Source organism: Rattus norvegicus, chromosome 12 (genome assembly GCF_036323735.1).
Source record: "Rattus norvegicus strain BN/NHsdMcwi chromosome 12, GRCr8, whole genome shotgun sequence".
Lineage (NCBI taxonomy): Eukaryota > Metazoa > Chordata > Mammalia > Rodentia > Muridae > Rattus > Rattus norvegicus.
The window spans coordinates 17507003-17524860 of NC_086030.1; the positions used below are offsets into that span (position 1 = coordinate 17507003).

The 17858-nt window shown below is 50.4% G+C and overlaps 1 protein-coding gene across 4 annotated transcripts in view; it reads right to left on the reverse strand.

Moving 5' to 3' along the window:
- Positions 1–17858, reverse strand: part of Sdk1 (sidekick cell adhesion molecule 1) — a 986485-nt gene that overhangs the window by 15573 nt on the left and 953054 nt on the right. For all 4 annotated transcript variants that reach the window (XM_063271861.1, XM_039089863.2, XM_039089864.2 and 1 more), the window contains 4 exons: positions 14736–14900; positions 11675–11812; positions 8023–8143; positions 2293–2422 (listed from right to left, as the gene is read on the reverse strand). In XM_063271861.1, the coding sequence (XP_063127931.1) occupies positions 2293–2422; positions 8023–8143; positions 11675–11812; positions 14736–14900 (554 nt within the window). The remainder of the gene's footprint in view (positions 1–2292; positions 2423–8022; positions 8144–11674; positions 11813–14735; positions 14901–17858) is intronic.

The following is a 17858-nucleotide window of genomic DNA, read 5'->3' on the forward strand; positions in this document are numbered from 1 at the left end:
CTGAGATGGGCAGGCCCTAGGGCTCAGGAGCACAGTGAAGGCTGATGACCCTGTGGGACCCCATGTCACTGGTTGGACTGCCCAGTGAAGGGAGATGAATGACACATGTCTAGCCTGAGCTTCCCTTATTCTATTAACCGGTCCAAAAATGCTATGTGTGAATCCCCTCTTACACACTAGGAGGCTAGAGCAGGAAGCTCCTCCCACAAGGTGTGGTGACTGACAGGGAGGACTAGGAAGTGCTACACTGGGGTGGACATGGGGGCGGGCATCTACTTTTTAATTTCATGTTTTTTAGTGTATGTGTGCTGGTACATAAGTGACCAGCTATACATGCATGTGCATGTATATATAATGTTAGATGACATGCTTCTTTCTCTCAGGCGGGGTCCCTTACTGGCCTGCAACTCACCAATTCAGCTAGACTGCCTAGCCAGCGAGCCCCAGAGATCTGCTGCCTGCCTCCCCAGTGCTGGGTTTACAGCACAGACTGCCACACCCTGTGTTTTGCACAAGTGCTGGAGATTGAACTTAGGTCCTCACTTTATCCACTGGGCCATCTCTCCCGGTCTCAGGAGTGTATTTGTATAGTTCTACTTTCTGTTGGTAAGCTCAGGCCCTCGGCCATCCTAACCAAGATCTAGAACATGCCAGAAAATAACAGACTCATCTCTAAAGAGAGTGGCACTTCCAGGGCCCACACTGGGCAGCTGGTGACCCTTGGTGGACCATGGCTTTCTGTGGGAGGTGTTCCAGTATCTATGACACCTCCAGGACTGGGAGAAGTAGGGTGTGGCTGTCTGAGTAAGTATGGCCCCCATAGGTTCATATTTTTGAATGCTTAGTCAAATGGAGTGGCATTACTTGGGAGGGATTAGGAGGTGTGGCTTTGTAGAAGTGGGTGTGGCCTTGAGTGAAGAAGTGTGTTGCTAGGCTTTGAGGTTTTTAACTGCCTAAGCCAGGCCCAGTGGCCCTCTCTTTCTTCCTTCTGCCTGAGCGTCTGGGTGTAGAAATCTCAGCTACCTCTCCCCCACCAAGTCTGCTTACATGCTGCCATGCTTCCCGCTGTTCTGATGATGGACTAAACCTCTGGACCTGTAAGCAAGCCACAGTCACATACTTTCTTTTATAAGAGGTGCTGTGGTCCTGGCATCTTCTCATAGCAATAGAATACTTATCAAGACATGGAGTGTGTGGGAAAGACCACCTAACAAACACAGGGCCTGGGGATGGGTGCTGGCTCCCATGCTCTGTCCTGCAGGGTGCCCTTGCTCAGGGAACACTGGTCTTGCCCATCTCTTACCCCAGCCCTGAGATTTAAGCAGTAGGACCTGATATCCAACGAACAGGCTGGTAGCATTTGCTCTGTCTGTATGTGTGGGTGGGACTGACTGGCCCCAAAGAGGCCATGACTATGAGCTTGTGTAGTGAGGCTGCAACCTTCAGGTTGGATATGACCAATGCTATGTTAAAGTGAAGTAGCTTTGATGATGTATGGGACATCTTGAGACCAAGTCCACTAGCATTCTCTCACGGAGGAAGCTGGAGAGCTCCCAACAATCATGAGGTCTTCTAGGGATCCTCATGAGGGCCCTCTGTGTCCTGAGACTCTTTAAGAGATAGGCAGTTGACTGGGAGTAGGGTTCCTTGGGGGTGAAGCTGTTTGAAAGTCATCTGCACTCATGTAAGGAACCCCAATCAACTCACTGATTCATACCGTGCTTTAGATTGAGTGCCAACTTGACAGGGCCTAGAATCACACAGGAGGCAAACCTGTCTGTGAGGAAGCTTCTAGTTTAGGCTGGGAAGACTCGTCCTAAATGTGGGTGGTGCCATTCCCTAGGCTGAGGTCCTGGGCTGAATAAAAAGGAGAGAATAAGTCCTCTGCCTCCCGAATGTGGATACAGCATGTCCAGTTGTCTCCTGCTCCTTCTCTGTGCCTTTCCACCATGATGGACTGTTTCTCCGAACTGTGACCCCGATCAACTTAAGTCTCTCTCGGGTCTTTTAATCACAGCAAGGAGAATGAATAACAGGCCATCACCTGACTTGGATGGAACCTTTCTTGGGTCTGTTGGTACCTCCCTATCTGTGTGTGTAGATGCCATTTTCTATTTCCCAGGAGAAGCTATGCAATCACTCAGATATGTGTGCCTCCTTCATCTACAGTGGACCCTCCACCGTCAGCTCTGCCCGTCCCACATGTGACTGTGAGATGAGACATGTTGAGGAATCAGAAGGCTCACGAAGCAGGTCTGGTGGTAGCCGCTTGGAATCAAGCGTGGCACTGACCTCCGATTCCGACCCATCCACCGATTTCTCCTTGAGGTTCACACTCTCTGTCAGCACCGCACCGTTGTATTTGTTGCAGATGTCTTCGTCAGAGTAGTGCAGACCTCCGGGGCTTGGTCGGGGTGGGGATCTAAAAACGGGAAGATGTCACAAGTTATTTTGGACAAAGGATACTCCCCTGGGGTAGGACTCCTAGGCTGCTGTCTGGCCTTGCTCCCATTGGAACAGGAGGACAGCATCCCAATGACTACACATTATGACCCAACTAGACCTCCAAGCAATGGCTATCTGTGATTCTACAGCCTGTAGGCTTCATGCACTGTGCAAGGTTGGGGCCCTAGGGACAAGTTATCCCGATCAAATGGGATTCTCAAGACAAAGGGCCAGTGGGAGGGGCAGAGTGCATGGAACTCTGGGAGACAGAGGAAGGATGGTGTGCACTGGCTGGGGATGAGGGCAAATCTATGGGGAAGAGATCTTACATATCAGGAGATTTGTGGATGGTTTCCTGCTGATGAGTGGACATCAGGGAAGTGTGCCCTAGCCTGGGCTCCCACTCTGCTAGGGCCCAGGACACAAAGTTGGGGACCAAGGGCAAGGAGACTTTGAGGCATTAGCCCTCAGTGGTTGATAGAATCCTTGACCTAATCACTGCTCCCTGTCACATCCAGGCCATAACTGTAGGCAGGGCTGCCCATGTCTGGTTTGTAATTAGTGGACTATAGGGGCGGCTGTGATCATATTATGTTATGCAGAAAGGGAGCTGTCGTTTCTACTTGTCACAGTCATGTGACAGTGTATGCAGAAGGTCACCTTGGCCAGCTGGAGATAGAATGGGAGGCCTGGCCAACCGTTTTGTGTGTATCATGTATGTGTGCATTTCTGCATGTGTGTAGATGCACATGCATGCATTTGGAGGACAGAGGTTGATGCTAAGTCTCTCCCTCAGTGGCTTTGTTTATGAGGGCAGTATCTCTCACTGAACCCAGGGCTACTTTAGAAACATCCTCACAATGTTTTAAGTGAGTTTATGATTTTTTTTTGTTGTTGTTGGTCTTCATCTATAGTTGTCCTTAGCTGCATGCTCATCTGGTGACAAATGAGACAGACCCAAAATGAACTCCTGCTACCTCTTTGGGAAGAAACACATGTGGGTGGCCTCTGGGAGCAAGGCACCAAGGGTAGCCCCCAGTCTATGGCAGGAAAAGGCTAGCCCTAAGTCACAGGGGGCTAAGAGCTGGAGTGAGCTTGGAAGAGAATTCTGGCCTGTTGAAGTCTTACCCAGTGGCATAAGGCATATAGCCATGGATAGACCCAGTAGGTGACCAGCCGGGCTGGGGCAGTTTCTACCCTATGAGATGTGTCTTGTAGTGTGGTCATTCGTCACATGGCAATGGAAAACAAACACACTCTGTACTCTACAACTTCCTGTCTTACTTCTTTTTATTAGTTTTTAAACATTACTCTCGCGTTTATTAGGTGCACTTGGGTCTGCCTGTTTGCATGTGTGCATGCATGTGCTTGTGTGTGTTCCTGTATATAGAATCAGGAGGCTTCCTCAATTGCTCTCACTGTCTACATATACGAGGCAGGGTCTCTCAATTGAACCCAGAGCTCACTGATAAGGCTAGTCTGGCTAGGTAGCTTGCTCTAGTGATCCCTTGCCTTTGCCTCCAGAGACCTGGAATTCCAGGTAGGCCATCATTCTGCCTGACATGCACACGGGTTCTGCAGATCTAAATTCAGGGTCCCACACTTTCATGGCAGGTACTTTAAGTGCTGAGCCATGTCTCGAGCTCCCCTGGTTTATTTTTATAGATGGAGACATTATAACCTGAGGGAGAATCTGTGCTTCTGCTGATGCATTGTTAAATGGGTCTTTCGTCCTGGGGCTCTTCAGGGGTCTCTGTGACTGTGGTCAGCTAGATGACCGGGGGGACTCTTAGGTGTCTTCCCTATGTGCAGGACCCTCAGGCTGAAGACCACTTGCAAAGCTGCGTGTGGACTGCAGGAGGGTCAGCTCACCATCAGGAAAGTTGTTCTCGGTGACCTGAGCATGACAAAGCCATTTCCCAGTGACTCTGTCATCCTGGCCTTCTAACTCCCTTAGGGTTGACTCTGCCTTAGTTTTCCCACAGAAGGCCCAAGAAAGGCTCAAGAGACTCCTTTTAAAAATATTTTTTTAATGTGTATGTCTGTGTGCTCACATGTACATGTGCTGTGCATGTGTGTGGAGGTTGAAGGACAATTTGGAGCACCTGGGTCTCTCGCCCACCTGTGTGTCCCAGGAATTGAACTCAGGTCCTCAGGCTTGGTGCCAAGTGCCTGCTGAGACATCTTACAGGGCTCTGGGCCTCCATTTTCTCCACCTCAAAAATGATTTATTTGGAGGAACGTTTCATTTGTCATTTGTCATCTAAGCATTTTGATTAATCTTTGGGTTTTTGTTTTATTGTTTTGTTTTTTCAAATCTAAGGCACTACAACGGCCTTACACTGCCACGTAGCCCAGGCTGGCCTCACCATACAATTCTCTTACCTTAGGCCCTGATTATTTAGAGGACAGGCCTGTGCCATTGTGGCTGGCTCTGAGCCTCATTTTACAGGTATGTGAGACTTCAGCTAGAGAGACCAGTCTGGGTGACCCCATGTAGCCTACAGGCCTTGTTCTTGGCACCCTGCAAACATGCAGGCTGACCGTAAACAGCACGGGATGCTTTGTTCCCTCACACCTGTGAACCTGGGGCTGCTGCGTGAGAACAAAGGGCCAGTCTTCCTTTCTGACTCAATTTGACATTGTTCATGGCTCTCGGTGGGCTCATGATAGTACCTGACCCTGTCAGAGAGTTCAGGACTCTCAGAGAGGCCAATTGTCCTGGATGAAAGTGAGGCCTTCCCTCCCCAGAGTTGTGTGAGCTGTGGGGCAGCTAAGCTGAGACCCTCTGGCTGCTCCGGACTATCCAGTGTCACAGCCTGTGCTCCCTCAGATGGCCGAGTGACAAGTGTCACTTGGCTCTGAATACATGGATGCAGACTGAAGACCTGACCTTCCCTCTGCAGAAGCTGCCTCAGTGCTTGAGGGTCGGATGCCCGGGGACTCACTGACTACACCATCCATCCTTCCAAACCCTCACACAAAGCTATTTAGTGTTCCTGAGCTGGGCCGAGGGACTCGTGAACACAGCGGCCATGTGAGTCTGTTCCTACATAGAGCCCTTGAGAATGCTTGAACATGAGGTGGATGGAAGGCTCCAGCTGCCTTTGTCCAGGGAGCTTAACTGGAAGAAATTAGAAAAGGCTTTTTTGTTCTGTACTGGAAATTGAATCCAGGGCCTTGTACCTAATAGGCTTACCATATTATGCCATATTGAGTCATGTACCCAATCTCACACTGGCAGATCCTAGCCAAATGCTCTACCGATGATTTACTTCATCAAGCCCTCGCTGGGGGATTCTAGGCAGGGGCTCTACCACTGAGCCACACCCCAGCCCCTCACTGGGGGATTCTAGGCAGGGGTTCTACCACTGAGCCACACCCCAGCCCCTCTCTGGGGATTCTAGGCAGGGGCTCTACCACTGAGCCACAGCTCAGCCCCTCACTGGGGGATTCTAGGCAGGGGCTCTACTACTGAGCCACACTCCCAGCCCCTCACTGGGGGATTCTAGGCAGGGGCTCTACCACTGAGCCACACTCCCAGCCCCTCACTGGGGGATTCTAGGCAGGGGCTCTACCACTGAGCCACACTCCCAGCCCCTCACTGGGGGATTCTAGGCAGGGGCTCTACCACTGAGCCACAACACAACCCCTCACTGGCTACATCTTCTGCCCTCTCTTTATTTTGAGACAGGGTCTTACTCATTGCCCAGGCTGGATTTGAACTCACTCCATAGCCCAGGCATACCTTACCGTTGCACTGCCCCCAACCCTACCCCCAGCCTCCTGAGTAGCTGAATTACAGGCCTGCTTTCCCATCCAGCACCTGTACAGCACTCCTTGGGGATATTCCTTTGTGGGTCAAGACCTTCCAACTTTACTGAAAAGTAGTTTCCTGGTTACCTAGGACACACAGGAACTTAACAAACTGGAGGACTGTCTATCCTTGGGATGCCTCAAGACAAGGATCTTCTTGGAAGTGGGAAGGGGTTTGCAGCAGGGGTGGAACACCGCAGGGATATGTTAAAGTTCCCTATGAGGTTCCCTCTTGGTTTTCACATTATATGAGTACTTTTTCACAGTTCTCTGACTCAACCGGAGAAACTTGTCTCTCAGTAGACAGAAGAAATGAAAAGACAGGACTGAGTGCCACTGACTTCCACTTCCTGCCCCAAGGAAGCTTAGTGAGGGTGGCAGCCTGATGTGCTCTGACTGGGGACCAGGGTGAAGAGTGGTTGGGACCTGCTTCCTCCAAAGATGAACTCTGGGCTTCAGTGCCCTTCAAACAATTCAAGTCTCTGAGTGGCAGAGGACAAAGCATCCTAAGGCTTGATGAGCTTGTCACTGAGGCCTTCGGCCCGCCTGTGTCTCTGTCAGTGTGAGAGCCTCACTCTCTACAGTGAAAGCAGATCTGAATGGAAACTGTGGATGAGGGACACATGAGAAGCAGCACCTTAACCCTGGAAAGTCATGGTCTGTTACTCAGGGAAGGCACTCTCTCACGTCTGTGTAAAGGTGCTTGTACGTGTGACGGTATGCATGTGTGTGTATGTGTGTGTGCACGCGCGTGTGTGCACTTGTGCACATGGCAGGGCACACATGTGGAGGTCAGAGGACAACTTCTGGTGTTGGCCCTTGCTTTCCACCTTGTTTGACAGACACTGTTGGCTGCTGGCCCGTGAGCTTTCAGTGATTCTCCTGCCTCTGTCTCTCATCTCTTCACCGTGGTGCCAGAGTTAGACTCATGTTGCTTTATATGGTTTCTGGGGATTTGAACTCAGGTCCCTATGCTTATGTAGAAAGTTCTTTACATATTGAACCATCTCTCTAGTCCCTGCCTCAGTTGTTTGTTTGTCTGTTTGTTTGAAACAGGGTCTGGGAATGCTCCGAGTCGGCCAGGCTAGCTGGCCAGCAGGTTCTGGGAACCCTTTCAGCTGCCACTGGGATTAGCAATATGCACAGACATGTGGTCTCTCCTCCTGGGTCCCAGAGAGGGAATTCAAGTTCTCAGTTTTCCACGGAAAGCATCTCACTCCCTGAGCATGTCCCCAGCCTGGCTTTGTATAATTGTAGCAGAGTCGCAGAAGGCTTCAGGTCAAAAGCCAGGGACACTTCCTTCCTGATGGAGCAGGCAGTGGGTGGAGAGCTAAGAGCTTTGGGGGAGGGTCAGGTCACACCTGTCTTCACTTCCAACCGTATCTGGAAGGGCTGTCTGTGTCACTGAGGTACCATTGGAAAGCAGGGAGCAGTGACAATTATAAAAGTCCTGCCATCTAGGACACAGGTCAAGCCTCCTGTCGTCTGAAAAGTCCCTGACCCAAGGAGAGACAAAGCCTAGAGGTTGCCAGGTGTCTCCCGCATGAGGCCCTTTTTACATCCATACAGATGTTCTGGAGACTTCTCTAACCCTGCTGCAGTCTCAACCCCTCAGTCTCAACACTGCCTTGTGGTTTAGGAGCAGGCTCATCGGTGAGCTGTGTTTCGAACCGTTACGCCATGGGATTTGTTTAGTGGTACCTGTAGATGGGGGATACGTGCCAGCCATCCGGTCTTTGGTGGCTCAGCACAGCCTCCTACCTGGTTCCGTTCTTCTTTGAGAAGGTGCTCTTGACATTGAGGTGACGACTGTTGAGTTCCAAGGCGGCAAACCCTCCATTATCCAGGGTCACTGTCTCCTCCATGTTGGAGATGCCCTTACCTAGAGCCAGTAGGGAAGGAAAGCCAGCATAGTTTTAGTCATGAGTCAGCCGCAGTGACACAGGGGTGGGTCAGTCAACACCACGAGCTCCTGTGTCCTTGTCACATGTGAGCCCCAGAAGCACACAGCACAGCCTCAGTGGGAGGGGCAGTTGCTGGAGCGAAATGTTAGCATTTTAGTGTTTATCTTGCCGGGTGCCAAAATGCCAGTGTCCTTGCCAATATTTTATGAAAATGTGCTCAGAATGCATACTTTATTAGAAGTTGGGGAAGTCAAATGTTTCATAAGTATCAAAAATTTAAAAACCTCATAATGCAATGAAACAGGAAGTTTATAAAACATGCTTGTACGGGTAAGATAGGCAAAGACAGGCCTTCCTTTAGAAGGTGGTTAAAGATGTCCCAAATGGGTAGTGGTGATGGCTGCGTGTGTGGTAAATTATGGGCTGTTTTTGTTTTGTCTTGTTTTTGTGTTTTTGAGACAGGGTTTCTCTGTGTAGCCCTCGCTGTCCTGGAATTCACCCTGTAGACCAGGCTGGCTTCCAACTCAGATCCGCCTGCCTCTGCGGTGTGTGTCATCACTGCCTAGCCTGAACTATAAACTTTAAAATAAATCTACAAAAGTATGTCTGTGAGGGTTAAACTTTAAAACAAATTTATCTATCTGTCTGTCTGTCTGTCTATCTATCTGGTGTGTTTCTGTGTGTGGGTGTGCATGCCACAGCCCCTGTGTGGATGTCAGAGGACAACTTTCAGAAGTTGAGTCTCCTTCTACCATGTAGGTCCTGGGAATTGAACTTGGGTCTTTGAGCTTGGCAGTGGGTGCCTTTATCTTCTGGACCACCTCTCCAGCCCCTTATGATGGTCATTCTTGATTGACAATGTATTGGAATTCAGAATAACCCAAGAGATAAACCCGTGGTCATGTCCGTGGAGAGTTTTCTGGAGTATAACCACAGAGCACTGGGGTTATAGACACGGGCACTGACATGCCCTAGATTTTAGGTGGGTGTTGGGGATTTGAACTCAGATCTTTATGTTTGTACTGCAAGCCCCCTTCCTCACTGAGCCATCCCACTGCCCCCATCCGGGAAGTTTGCACCAGCACATGGACTGAGTGCTCAGTCTCTGTCTTCTATCTTTCCAGTGTTGGCTGAGAGATTCTTGGAGGGTGAGGATTTCATGTGATATGTTCTCACCTATCCCGCTGCCCCTAGGGTGGTGTCTCACACACACCCCTGTCCAAGACATGGTTCACTCTGAGAGGAGTCCCTGCGCCTTCCGTGTAGCTGGAGGCTGAGATAGAAAAGACCATAGACCCAGTGTAGTGAGTGGATGCTAGGTTTACCTCTGCTCAGGTGTGTGACATGAGAGGCTCTGGGCAGGTGGGACAATGGGAGGGGCTGGCAAGACAGCTAAGGACATGAAAAGGCCAAGTCACCCTCTGGGACACAAGCCCTACCCTTAGGCTTCAATTATGGTGTTAAATTAATACCTAGGGAGAGGCTGGGTTATTGGAAGCTGAAGGTCTGATGTGTCTTTTCTAGTCAGTTTTCCAGTTGGAAGAAGAGAGAGAGAGAGAGAGAGAGAGAGAGAGAGAGAGAGAGAGAGAGAGAGAGAGTTTATGCTGTTCTGTAACTGCATTAACTCACTAAAATGGCATGTCATTCATACACTGTAAATCCCAGGGGAATAAAATCTGATTTACGAACACTTGTTAGAAGTGAATTTACACCGAAAAGAAAAAGAATGAACCCTTTCTATTCAGGGATGGATTACTAATGTCTTGGCAATTTTGGCACTCCAATGAACCCTTTCTATTCAGGGATGGATTACTAATGTCTTGGCAATTTTGGCACTCCAGTGAACCCTTTCTATTCAGGGATGGATTACTAATGTCTTGGCAATTTTGGCACTCCATCTTAATAACCCCTCGGCCCCAGGATCTTCTGTACTGTTGCGGGGAGCGACCCCTGCTTTCGTGAGCCCCAGAGATCCACCTGTCAATACTTCCTCAGCTCTGGGATTATGAGCATTTAGCACCAAGCCCAGCTTTTTCTGTATGACTGCTGGGGATCCAACACTGGTTGCTATGCTTACACAGTCAGATCTTTACCAGCTGAGCCACCTCCCCAGTCCCTGTGGTGCTCTCTGGCTCAGCCATAGCTTTGCTAATGGCCGCAGGTGAGGACTGGGAGAGCGGGAGCCACATTATACTGAGGAATGGTCTTGCTGGTGGTTACGAGGCTTTTTAAACACAGAGGACAGCAAAGGTCATCAACCTGAAGTGTGTGGAGCAATGTGTTCTCATCTCCTGAAGCCACCACCTCTGCACAGGCGTGGAGCCACCGCGGCATCCGGGAGGCTGAAGCTTACAGCATCCCTCTCTGCTCCTCTCCCATTTGCCTTCAAGAACCATGCCTTCACTTTGCCTTCCCCTGTCCTCCACATCTAAGAAGCCATACCACATGAGCGTCCCTGTGGCTGGTTTCACACCCCACTCCCACCCTCCACCCCCATCCCCACCCCACCCCACCCCCACCTTACCCCCACCCCATCTCCACCCCACCCCCACCTCACCCCCACCCCCGTATGCTTATTTCTCTAAGATGGTGACGGTGAGCAGCCCAGCCGCACACATGTGCTGTTGGAGCCCTGGCTCATGCAGAGCATGGAGCTCTGCGGACAGCACAGCGAGGGGACTGACCCTTAGAAGGAGTCAGAGCTGATGGAGGGTATGTAGAGGGAGTGGAAAGTGCGGTCCAGGCTCAAGTACACAAGAAAGGTCACACCACCGGGACATTTCCATCACACTAACCGAGCTACCCCAAATACCCAAGGTGGGTCCCAGCTCATCCCTATCTATGGTCAGAGGGGCTGGGGTGAGGCACATCTTTCCAGTCCTTTTTGAAAATGAGCACATAGGAACAATGGGGCATGTGAAGGGAGACGAGGGAGCCCAGCAACCCCAATGCCATGGCTGAGACAGCGGCTATGTGAGGGGGTAGCTTCAGGCCCAAAGCTCCTCTTTTGCCATGCTAGTACTGAGGATGCAGCTTAAGGACTCCAGTATATTAGGTGAAAACTCTCCCACTGAGCCACACCCCAGCCCCTCACTGGGGAATTCTAGGCAGGGGCTCTACCACTGAGCCACACCCCAGCCCCTCATTGGGGGATTCTAGGCAGGGGTTCTACCACTGAGCCACGCCCCCAGCCCCTCACTGGGGGATTCTAGGCAGGGGCTCTACCACTGAGCCACACCTCAGCCCCTCACTGGGGGATTCTGGGCAGGGGCTCTACCACTGAGCCACACCTCAGCCCCTCACTGGGGGATTCTAGGCAGGGGCTCTATCACTGAGCCACGCCCCCAGCCCCTCACTGGGGGATTCTAGGCAAAGGCTCTATCACTGAGCCATGCCCCCAGCCCCTCACTGTTAAAGGAGATCCTGGCAGACCCAGCAGAGTAACCAAATGTCAGCCTTCATGTACCAAATACCAGGCTACCCCAGGAAGAGAACGACAAATGTCACACCTGAGCCACAGTTCTTGTACTTCTTGCTTTGCCCATGCAGGACCAGCACGAAGACCACCAGGAGGACGAGGAGGAGGCTGGAGAGCGCTATCACCAGCAGGAACCACCACTCCTCATAGAACGGGGCTTCAGCTTGTGCTGTGGAAGGAAGCACACAGCATGAGGCTCAATAGTTGCTCTGCACGGCATCTCCCCAGCACTGGCAGTAGGGGGAGAGGAAGAGCTGTCATGGCCATCTCAGTCCAGCAGATGCTTTTCTGGGACTTCCAATGAGCTACACGACAGGTTTGGGAATCCACCCTTTCTGCCTTCTCTATAGAGTCGGACTTGGAGGGTCTTCGATGGTTAACTTTCAGCTTGGTGGAAGTCTAGAACCACCTAGGAGACATGCCTCTGGCTGCCGTAAGGAGTAATCATGGCCAGGTAATCTGATGTGGGCAGAGGACCCATCTTAACTGTGGGCGGCACCATTCCCTGGCTGGGGTCCTAGATTACATATAGTGGTTTGAATAAAAATGACCCCCATAGGCCCACAGAGAGTGGTGCAATTAGGAGGTGTGGCCTTGTGGCAGAAGTGTGTCATTGGGGGCGGGCTTTGAGGTCTCATCAAGACCTGCTGTGTCGCTGTCTCTTCCTGCTGCTTGGGAATCAGATTTAGAACACTCAGCTCCTCTCCAGTGCCCTGTCTGCCTGCACACCGCCATGCTTCCTGCCACCATGATAACGGATTACACCTCTGAACCGTAAGCCAATACCAATTAAATGTCTCCCTTTTTTTTTTTTAGATTTATTCATTTATTATATATAAGTACACTGTAGCTGTCTTCAGACACACCAGAAGAGGGCATCGGATCTCATTACAGATGGTTGTGAGCCACCATGTGGTTGTTGGGAATTGAACTCAGGACCTCTGGAAGAGCAGTTGGGTGCTCTTAACCACTGAGCCATCTCTCCAGCCCAAATGTCTCCCTTTTTAAGAGTTGCCTTGGTCATGGTGTCTGTTCACAGCAAAGAAACCCTAACTCTGTGAATGAAGAAAGGCAGCTGAGTGTGTGTTCAGTGCTTCCTGCTTCCCGGGGGTCAGTGAGACGTGAAGTTGCCTCCAGCTCCCACCTCCTTAACTTCCCTACCAGGATGAACTGTACCTCGGAGTGGAAGCCATAGCGAACCGTTTACCCTTAACTTGTTTTTTTTTGTCCGGGTTACTGTGTCACAGCAGCAGGAAGAGAAGCTAAGATAGGACGTCTGTATCCTCTCCCACACCTGCCCTCACCCTTGAGAACAATCTCCATGCCTCTCCTAATCTCACCTGCTTAGAGACACTGACTTAACATGTGACCCTGCTTCCCCGGCCTGGCTCGGCCATCCCTCAAGGGACGCTGCATAGTTTTCTTCGTTACACTTGACGGTCTCACCATGGCAACTTGGTCCCCAGCATCACGATCATCCTCCACTCCTAACTCCTCACATCGTCCTTTGACACTGACACTGGAGAAATCTGCCCACACCACGCCGTCCCTCTCCCCCACCCCCCAATGCTTCCCACTGGTGACCAACAAGGTAATGGCTGACCCTTTGAGCTCTCTGGATTTGACACGTATGATTATGTCCTCAGATGCTCACTGGGCATAGCTACCTGTTGGTTGGCCATCTCTACCGGTCCAGGAGCCCCTGAAGTCTGAGGCTCTGTGTTATTTATTTTATGTCCCAGCAGTATTGAGCTAGACTACAGGATTCAGGTTCAAACCTGCTTTTGAGACACCCCCTCCAAAACGTTGCGTGTAAAAGCTGCTTTGGCAAAAGTTGTACGTCTTCCTCCCTGTTTATTCTTTTCTGTTCACTAAGGGGAAAATGGGAAAATGTCTTCTCTGCAGGTGCTGGACAGCCCTAGGGCCCCACTCCTACCTGCCAGGGATGTCCCTGTGGGGAGCTGGTTAAATGTCCCCGAGGGCCCTGAATGATGAGCCTCTTACAGGCAGAGCTGGGGGTCTGCCTCCAGCTGCCAAAACCTGTGGAGAACACATCCACCTCTGTGTTAAGTGTCTCACTGGCTGGATGACGAGTGAGCCCATGCTGGGAATAAAGGCGAAATTGGCTTTGGATAATGGTGCACCACAGGGTTTCTCAGGCAATGACAGTGTTTTGAATCCAAAGGATGTAAGTGGGGTGTCTGGCTGTGCATTCAATATCCCGTACAGCAAGTCCCGTGACTCTCAAGATGGCCACCCATGAGTGTCGGCCTGTTGTGCCGCTTTGCGGGGAAGAGGGGCCTCAGTTGTCCTGTGGGGAGTTCACATCTCAGGGCTTGGGTCCTGATGCAAGGCCAGTGGGTGGTGGTAGCTAGCATTTCTGAAGGTTTCATGAACTGACCACAGTGCAGATGTCAGCCACTGTTGGCTTGGGTGGTGTGGGATCCTAGAGGTTTTTGTGGAGGATGCCTCATGATAGCGATGAGCTGCATCTCACCTGTGGTTTGCTGTGTACACTTCTAGGTCATGGGGGCGTGAAGCTGCTTCACAGCAGTTTCTCTTTTCTCGTGTGTGTGTGTGTGTGTGTGTGTGTGTGTGTGTGTGTGTGTGTGTGTGTGTGTGTGTGCAGGCCAGAAGTCAACCTCAGGTGTCTTCCTCAGAAACATACCCACCTCTTTTTAGACAGGGTCCCTCACTGCCCTGCAGATTTCTGATCTGAACCGTCATCCCCCTTCTGCCTCCACAGAGCTGGGAAGAGACTATAAATGCATACCACCATGCCTGGATTTTTATGCAAGTCCTAACAGCCTGACATTGAAATCTCCCCTTGTCGGTATGGGGTCCTTGCTAGTGGCTCAGTGTCTGGAGTTTGGCTTGAAGAGGGCAGTTCCAGGGAGGAGTTTCAGAGTGAGGAGGGTCTACACTGCGTTCCCTACTGCAGCGATCTGATCTGCAGCACCTCCTCCTCCCAGCTGGAGGGCCTACCAGCCTCTCAGCACCTCACTCTCCCTTCACAGATGGACCGTGCTACCACTTTACATCTCTGTCTTCTACAGAAAGAATGGCACCCTTAAATTTCCCGAAGGGCTTACCTGACACTGCAATGGAAGGGCGGCTGGGTTCCCCAAAGCCTGCCTTGTTCACGGCCACCACCCGGAACTCGTAGGTCACCCCTTGCCGCAGCTTGTCCAGACCCACGGTGTATGACGTAGCACTCCTGGGAATGTCCTTTGCAAACATGTCCCATAAGCCTTCATCTGCAAGAGGGATCAGAGCCGGGGCAGAGGTCAGGACAAACTCTGAGCTGTTGCAGGATACTTGGTCACTCTGTGAACCCCAAGACTGTTGGTTTTTTACTGAAAATACCTGTTTTTAGTTGTGCTGGGCCTCAGCCTTAGCACACACCTTTAATCTCTGACTGGAGTGCAGACAGGCCCTCATTCACACTTTTAATCCCAAACAGTAAAAGTAAAGTTAGTTCGTTGAAGGAAGCGCTCATGTTTGAAAGTGATGCCTGACTGAGTGGCAGACAAAGTGATGAATCAGAGAAAGATTTGACCGAATAGGATAGGCCCAACTCTCACAATAAGAGAGAGGAAAGAGAAGCTACTTAAGAGAGAACAAGACAGAGGAAAAAGAAGAAAAAAAGAGGCAGTTTTACTGGGCGAGTTTCTCAGAGATAAGGTTGCAGAGAGAACAAGCAGGTGAAGACAGAGTGAGCCAGAGAATGGGAAGGAGCCAGAGGATTAGAACCGATGGCTCAAGTTAGTTTTAGGTCAAGCATAGCAGTTACAGTCAGAGCCCGAGAAAAAAAGCCAGATAAGAATCAGCCAGCTTAAAGAGGAGTTTTAGCCAGGACAGCTGAGTTGAACCAGCCAGCCAGAGCTCACAGGGAAAGAAGTAGGAAGGAGTGAGCTCACTCAGCAGTAAGTCTCAGAGGCTGAAAACATTCTAGGCCTAGATAAGATTTTATGGAGACTAGAGGTTAGCGGAAGGAGGCAGTAAGCCCCCAAGATGACAATTACATCAGGTGAATAAAAGCTATTTACAATGAGCCCCAGGTACCTGGCTGCCTAGCTGGCCAGCTCACAGCTGCCTTGGAGAGTGGAGAGGGCCACGGGTGGAGAAGAGGTGTGTCTCTGTCATCAGCTAGTGTCCCAGAGTAGCTAGCCAGACATGCCAATCTCTTTGTTGTTACATTTATTTATTTTGTGTGGTGGTATGGACATAACACAGTGTACTTGTGGGCATCAAAGGACAACTTGCGGGACTCAATTCTCCTCCCACCGTGTGAGTTCTGACATCAAAATCAGGTCATTAGGCCTGACTGAGCCACCTCACTATTTCAGAGTGGCATTTTCTTATATCCCCCGTCTCCTTGTCGTATTGGAGCTAGGTCTTCCTGACTTCCTTCTGCTTTCCATACACACCCCATTGCTTTGGCTCCCATCCCTGACCCGCAAACAGCCAGGAGCTAGCAGGTCACCAGTTAGATTATACCCATTATGGGTCCTGACACTGTTCTGACTGGAAACAAAACTTAGCCAATGGCTGAAGAGGATGGTTTAAGGCATAGCTTCCTTCTTAGTTTCTGCCATCACCGTGGTGGTACACGGTGATCTCCATGCATTGTGGACAGAATGGACATGTGGGGTCCTGGAGTGGCTGTAAGAGAACCTTGGGATACCTCTCTTTCAGAGCAAAGTGTTGGATTCTGTGAAAAGTTGTTAGAGCTGCTGCTGTCTGCTGGGGATTAGACCCTGGTTCTGCTTGGAAGGCCATGTCCCAAATGAAAAGATCTTATCAGTGTCAAGTGTCTTCAGCCTGCCCCTAACGCAGAGCTTTGCTCCCACCCCACAGCTGCTAGGGATCAAATTCCAGTTTGATCGCGGCTGAGCTTCCCTCCCAGTCCTTCACTGAAGGTTTCCAGGCATTGTTGTGCTATGCCCCAAGCTCACATTTTTTAGTCAATGGTGCTAAACGCAGTATGCATTTATTTTCTAAGATTTTGTATTCTGGACATCGCTGGCAAGTCCGGGTTCTCAACAATGCCATTCACAAGCTGATAGGTAGACAGACAAAGGCTAGACACGTCGTGAACATACAATGGGATGTTACGCCACGTTCGAAATGGAGGGATCCTGGCAATATGCATGGACACTAAGGACAGGATGCCACTGGAGTCATCCTGCGACAAAGGCCCCATAGTGCACAGTTCTGTTTAGATGAGGTCTCCAGGATTGCTCAAGTGCTGGAGACTGAGTGTAGAGTGGGAGGTTCCAGGGACCGGAACTCAAAGGTAAAAGAGCCTGGGTTTCCAAGACGGAAGGTGGATGGTGGCAGTGGATCCACAGCTCCACGAAATTACTCAATACTGCGTTTAAATAAGGTTGATGTGTGGCTAGGGACAGCTTAGGCGTAAAGCACTTGCTGTGTCAGTATGGGGACCTGGGTTCCATTCCCAGCATACAGATGTGGAGGCACACACATGATGTCTCAGAGCTGGGGAGGGAGAGACAGGATGGTCCTTAGTGCTCGATGGCTGGACAGCCTGGCCTAAGAGGTGAGCTCCAGATTAGAGAGAGAGAGCCTGTGACTGAGAAATGACACTCAAGATTGACCTCTAGCCTCGATAGGGACAGAGACACAGAAACACATGCATGTATGCATGCTTATGTTAAAGTGATAACATTCATGCATAGTTTTCCATAGTAGGTAAATGCTAAGTGTATGTAAATTTTGATATTTAAGAAAACAAGAATAAGATCTAAGCCAGAAAATGTTATGTAGGAAAGAAGAAAGGGGTGAACGGTCTTGATTCCAAAGCGCCAACAAACAGAGTGAAGAAAAATACCAATCACATCTGTAATCCCAGCAGTTGGGTGGTGGAGGCAGGAGAATCAAAAGTTCAAGTCACCCTTGGGTTTACCGCAAGTTCTAGGGCAGCCTGGGCTACACGAGGCCATGTCTCAATGATAACAACAATAACAAACAAAAGACCCAAAAGCACTGTGGCTGAACAAACTGTCTATAACTACACAACCTTAGTGGTCTTGTCATTGGCTGTGTGACCCTAGGCAGAGTGCTCAACTTTTCTGTTCCTTGTTTGTCATATGGTGATGACAAAGGTGGGTACAGTGCGGGCCTGCCTTGAAGATTCAGTATGTTTTCATTTCTAAAGTGCTTAGCACACTGCTTCACACACAGTCAGTGCA